Raw genomic sequence first — 6,000 nt, 5'->3', positions numbered from 1 at the left:
TGCCCATGAACTGAGAAAAGTCAAGCGTGCAGCTGCCAAGATGCCACTTGCCACCAGTTTGGCCATATTTCAGAGCTGCAACATCACTGGAGTGCCCAAAAGCACAAGGTGTGCAATACTCAGAGACATGGCCAAGGTAAGAAAGGCTGAAAGACGACCACCACTGAACAAGACACACAAGCTGAAACGTCAAGACTGGGCCAAGAAATATCTCAAGACTGATTTTTCTAAGGTTTTATGGACTGATGAAATGAGAGTGAGTCTTGATGGGCCAGATGGATGGGCCCGTGGCTGGATTGGTAAAGGGCAGAGAGCTCCAGTCCGACTCAGACGCCAGCAAGGTGGAGGTGGAGTACTGGTTTGGGCTGGTATCATCAAAGATGAGCTTGTGGGGCCTTTTCGGGTTGAGGATGGAGTCAAGCTCAACTCCCAGTCCTACTGCCAGTTTCTGGAAGACACCTTCTTCAAGCAGTGGTACAGGAAGAAGTCTGCATCCTTCAAGAAAAACATGATTTTCATGCAGGACAATGCTCCATCACACGCGTCCAAGTACTCCACAGCGTGGCTGGCAAGAAAGGGTATAAAAGAAGAAAATCTAATGACATGGCCTCCTTGTTCACCTGATCTGAACCCCATTGAGAACCTGTGGTCCATCATCAAATGTGAGATTTACAAGGAGGGAAAACAGTACACCTCTCTGAACAGTGTCTGGGAGGCTGTGGTTGCTGGTGCACGCAATGTTGATGGTGAACAGATTAAAACACTGACAGAATCCATGGATGGCAGGCTTTTGAGTGTCCTTGCAAAGAAAGGTGGCTATATTGTCACTGATTTGTTTTTGTTTTGTTTTTGAATGTCAGAAATGTATATTTGTGAATGTTGAGATGTTATATTGGTTTCACTGGTAAAAATAAATAATTGAAATGGGTATATATTTGTTTTTTGTTAAGTTGCCTAATAATTATGCACAGTAATAGTCACCTGCACACACAGATATCCCCCTAAAATAGCTATAACTAAAAACAAACTAAAAACTACTTCCAAAACTATTCAGCTTTTATATTAATGAGTTTTTTGGGTTCATTGAGAACATGGTTGTTGTTCAATAATAAAATTAATCCTCAAAAATACAACTTGCCTAATAATTCTGCACTCCCTGTATATATATATATATATATATATATATATATATATATATATATATATATTTATATAGCCCATGGACAGGCACTATTGCCCTCTATGTTTTTTTGCACATAAAGTAATTTTATCTTAAAATAGCAAATATAACCTTAAAAGGCATACATAACAAGCTCAGGATGCTGGAAGGGGTCATTTATAACAAGGGTTTTTTTCTATTATTTTATGTGATCAAACTTGATTAGAGAAGGTATATTTCTTAAACCCTATCTTATTTATTTCTTTTTTTACTCTTATTCGCACGAGCGTGCACACAGTGATGCATCTTTTAAGAGTTAGATATAACGCGTCATCAAATTACTCCGTATAGTGCTTGTTTTATTTAAAATTTTGCGCCATCCTTCTCTCCTTAAAGGGATACTAAACCCACATATTTGATTTCATGATTCAGATAGAGCATATAATTTAAAGCATCTTTCTAATTTACTCCTATTATCAATTTTTCTTCGTTCTTTTGCTATCTTTATTTGAAAAAGCAGGAATCAAAGCAAATGAGCCATCCCATTTTTTTTCAGCCTCCTGGATAGTGCTTGTTGATTGTTGACTACATTTAGCCACCAATCAGCAAGCGCAACCCAGGTGCTGAACCAAAAATGGGCTGGCTCCTAAGCTTAAATTCTTGCTTTTCAAATAAAGATAGCAAGGGAACGAAGAAAATTCTTAAAAGGGTGCCAACCAAACAGAGTGCTGGGGATCAAGTCGCCCTTTTAGTATGTTGTCAGCAATCGTTGTTAGTATTTAGTAGGCCTTAATCTCCTAACCACCCCATGGCATTATGGTAGTTGATTAGGTGATTATTGTTAGTTAGTTAGTATTAAGTAGGCCTTAATCTCCTAACCACACCCATACCTGTAAGGGGATTGATTATATGATTAGGTTAGGGTAGCTAAGGGTTAATAGTGCATTTATTTAAATATTATGCATTCTTATGTATGATGCCTATTCTTTGAACTATTGTATATACATTCATATATATTTATTTTTTCTTGTGTTTTTTTATTTTAAACATAAATATATATTTTAAAATGTATATTTATGTTACAAAAAGCATTAGTAATACAATTGTTTTATTACATAACAGACATGCAGTTGTTTTATAATGCAACTGTCTTTAATAACATAAATATCTATCTATTTCAAAAATATATTTATATTTAAAATAATAAATGCATCAAGCAAAAATATCTACATTTTAATTTATATATACAATACTTAAACTAATATGAATAATACATGACTATGCATTTTATTTCAAACATTGTAGATATAATGTAGTCAGGCCTTGCATTGATATTCAATATTTAAACTGTCATGCATGTATATTGCATAAAGTTTTAAGTATTGTATATGTTGTGTTTATTAGTGATAACATCGATAAATATGTTAATATATATTTAAGTTACAGCAGTCAGTAGCATGAAATTATATTTTTACATAACAGGCATGTAGTTATGTAGAACTATAATGTTAATTATACTGTCTTTAATTACAAATAATAAACACAACAAGCAACATTAATTAGATTTTAATTTATATGCAAATATTTAAACATTATGCATTCTACATATCAATGCATCATTTTTCATTAGACTAAAATGTATTTAATGATGCTTTATATTATTTTAAACATAAACATATATTTTCAAATATATATTTATGTTTGAACTAATAGCAAGCAACCATTAAATCCCTTTTAAGATATATGCAATACTTTAATCTACATTGTACATGACAATGCATATTTTGTCAAGACGATGAGGTAAACGCTGGAGGGCCGGCAAAACCTTGCCATCTTAGCCAGGCTCCCTTTATTGATGGTTACCATTTATTACGTCTTAATCTCCTAACCACCCCTCATACCTGTATGGGGGTTGATTAGGTGATGAGGTTAGGGCAGCTGAGGGGTTAATATCTGCAATACTTTAAATAATCTTCATTGTACATGACAATGCATATTTTGTCAAGGAGATTAGGTAATCCAAGAGGGCCAGCAAAACCTTGCCGGCCTACCCGGGTTCCTGGAACTCCGCGTCGGACCTGTTTTGAGCCCTGGTCCTCTGCTTCTTAAAAGGGTGCCAATCAAACAGGGTGCAGGGGATAAAGTTGCCCTTTTAGTATGTTGTCAGCAATTTGATGAGGCACCTAGGGATACCACTTGTTTGGGGGTGCTACCTTCTCGGAGGAATGGGGGACACTTCAAATTAAATAAGTGGTGATTTTTCAAACACAGCAAAAAAATATATACGAAAAAGTCTCACATCAGTGCTCATTAGTTCTTTGGCATGTAATGGCTGATAAATAGCATAGGTTTCATTTATATCTGTTATAAAGAAATTGTTCTGTACAATCACATTCATTAAACAATTCCCATTTTAAAATTTCTTTATGGTGTTTATATTTTGTTATAATCAGCTTTAACAACAATTATATGCAAAATGTACAGTTTACATGTAATATTAGAATAAAACATCAATATTACATACTATTTGCAGTATAGTTTGCAGCAAGACACTCCAGAAATGCTATTGGACCTAATATGATCATTATTAAGACATACTATATAGCCAGGGCAAGAGGTTACGTATTAATTTGCCTAAAACATTATGATTTTACTTTGATATTAAAATTCAATTAATTATGCTTTGTCTTATTATGTTTGCTATTATAGACATATATCTACAAGCAATTAATGAAAATATTTCAAGCAAAATGGAAAAAACACTGCTTTTATATAAAATGTTGTAGCTGCTATAAGCAGAATTTAGTTTTTTTGGGTATGTGTCATTTATTTTACATATTTAATGTTGCTTTATTTTCCATGGTCCATTGTTTTTTATTGTCTAGTAACCCATGTACGTTTGTGTTTTTGTGCCTGAAATACAAGTAATCAGACAAACCAAAATGTCCTTCTTGCAAGTTCATCTTTCTTTTGGTTTTTATTTGCCCTGTCTTTATTTTCTTCGTTATATACCAAGTCTTCCTTTTCTTTGCAGTATGCTTTGGTTAAAACACTTGGGTGTTCACTATTCTCACTTTCCAGGTACTGAGTTTCATGGTTATATATTCCAGGGCTGTGGCTTCCTTCATCCTCCTGGGAGGAACTTCCCTTCACACTCTCCCCATCTGAGTGGTGAAATGTCTCCTTCATTCTCCTCTTTTTAGAGAGGTCAAAGGGTTCTTTCTGCTCCATGTTGCGCAGCACAATAGAGTGGGAAGATCCTGTTCTTCCTCTACCCAAACCTACACATAGAGAAAAAATGAAAAACACTTTATGCCATGTACAATTTCAGAGAAAACATTTAAAAATATATAGAACTCCCATTTGTTGAATGTTGTAAGATGTTCTAAGTATTTTTTATGAAAAGTGAATCTATACAATGGCTAAACAAATAGTTTAAATCCCTCAACAAGGCCCATGCAACAGTTATACAATATCCTATAATATAAAAGGCCAAGTGTGTTTGTCCAAAGCTGTCATGAGCAGTAGAGCCAGCACAAGGACAAACACACCTGGCCTTACCTGACATGCTGTTTGCGAAAAAAGTGGGGGTGGCCGGGCGGGAGCATGGGCGTGGCCGGGCATGACCGGACATGGTCGGGGGCATGGCCGGGGCATGGCGGGGGGCGTGGTCGAGCGCGGTCAGCAGAGAGAAATAGAAAGAGAGGGGGAGAGACAAAAAGAGATAGCAAAGAACTAAAGAGAGGGGGAAGAGCAGAAGAGAGAGGAAAATTCAGAAGAGAGGGGGGGGAGAGAGAGCAAAATAGAGGGGAAAGAGCAAAATAGAGGGAAGACAGAGAAAAAGAGAGGGGGAGAGAGAGCAAAAGAGAGGGGGGACGGAGAGCAATAGAGAGGGGGAGATAGAGAGAGCAAAAGAGAGGGATGGAGAGAGAGAGCAAAAGAGAGGGAGAGAGAGGTGGAGAGAGAGCAAAAGAGAGGGATGGAGAGAAAGAGCAAAAGAGAGGGGTGGAGAGAGACAGCAAAAAAAAGTAGAGAGAGACAGAGCAAAAGAGAGGGGGGGAGAGTACGCAAAAGAGAGGAGGGGAGAGAGAGCGCAAAAGAGAGGGGGAGAGAGAGAGAGTGCAAAAGAGAGGGGGAGAGAGAGAGCGCAAAAGAGAGGGGGGGAGAGAGAGCGCAAAAGAGAGGGGGGAGAGAGAGAGCTCAAAAGAGAGGGGGAGAGAGAGCGCAAAAGAGAGGGGGAGAGAGCGCAAAAGATAGGGGGAGAGTGCAAAATAGAGGGGGAGAGAGATTGCACAAAAGAGGGGGGAGAGAGAGAGTGCAAAAGAGAAGAGAACACAAAGAGAGGGGGAGAGAGCGTAAAAGAGAGGAGGGAGAGAGAGCGCAAAAGAGAGGGGGAGAGAGGGAGCAAAAGAGAGGTGGAGCAAGAGAGAGTGCAAAAGAGAGGGGGAGAGAGCACAAAAGAGAGGGGGAGAGAGCACAAAAGAGAGGGGAGAGAGCACAAAAGAGAGGGCGAGAGAGAGCAAAAGAGAAGGGGAGAGAGAGAGCAAAAGAGAGGGGGAGAGAGAGCAAAAGAGAGGGGGAGAGAGAGCAAAAGAGAGGGGGGAGTGAGAGAGAGCACAAAAGAGAGGGGGAGAGAGCGCAAAAGAGAGGGGGAGAGAGAGAGCAAGGGGTGGGACCGCTGTACTGCAAAAAATGGCCCGTGTGAACGGGCTTTAAGACTAGTACTAAATAATTACTTAGCTTATTTTTTGTTTAAAACGTTAGCATTCAACTGGTCTTTTAAAAGGAACCTTAAACTCAAAAATGTGATCATGCACATGAAAGGCCGCTATTTAACCCCT

At 38.3% G+C, this 6,000-nt stretch overlaps 1 protein-coding gene across 1 annotated transcript in view; it reads right to left on the bottom strand.

Annotated features, from left to right (window-relative positions):
* Positions 1 to 3,564: 3,564 nt before the first annotated feature.
* Positions 3,565 to 6,000, bottom strand: part of ZNF366 (zinc finger protein 366) — a 107,113-nt gene continuing 104,677 nt past the window's right edge. Inside the window, exon 5 of the mRNA XM_053701435.1 lies at positions 3,565 to 4,440. Coding sequence (XP_053557410.1) covers positions 4,088 to 4,440 — 353 coding nt within the window. The 3' untranslated portion in view covers positions 3,565 to 4,087. The remainder of the gene's footprint in view (positions 4,441 to 6,000) is intronic.

Source organism: Bombina bombina, chromosome 2 (assembly GCF_027579735.1).
Source record: "Bombina bombina isolate aBomBom1 chromosome 2, aBomBom1.pri, whole genome shotgun sequence".
Classification (NCBI taxonomy): Eukaryota; Metazoa; Chordata; class Amphibia; order Anura; family Bombinatoridae; genus Bombina; species Bombina bombina.
Note: the sequence above shows the minus strand (reverse complement) of the source record. Positions and strands in the feature narration are given on the sequence as shown.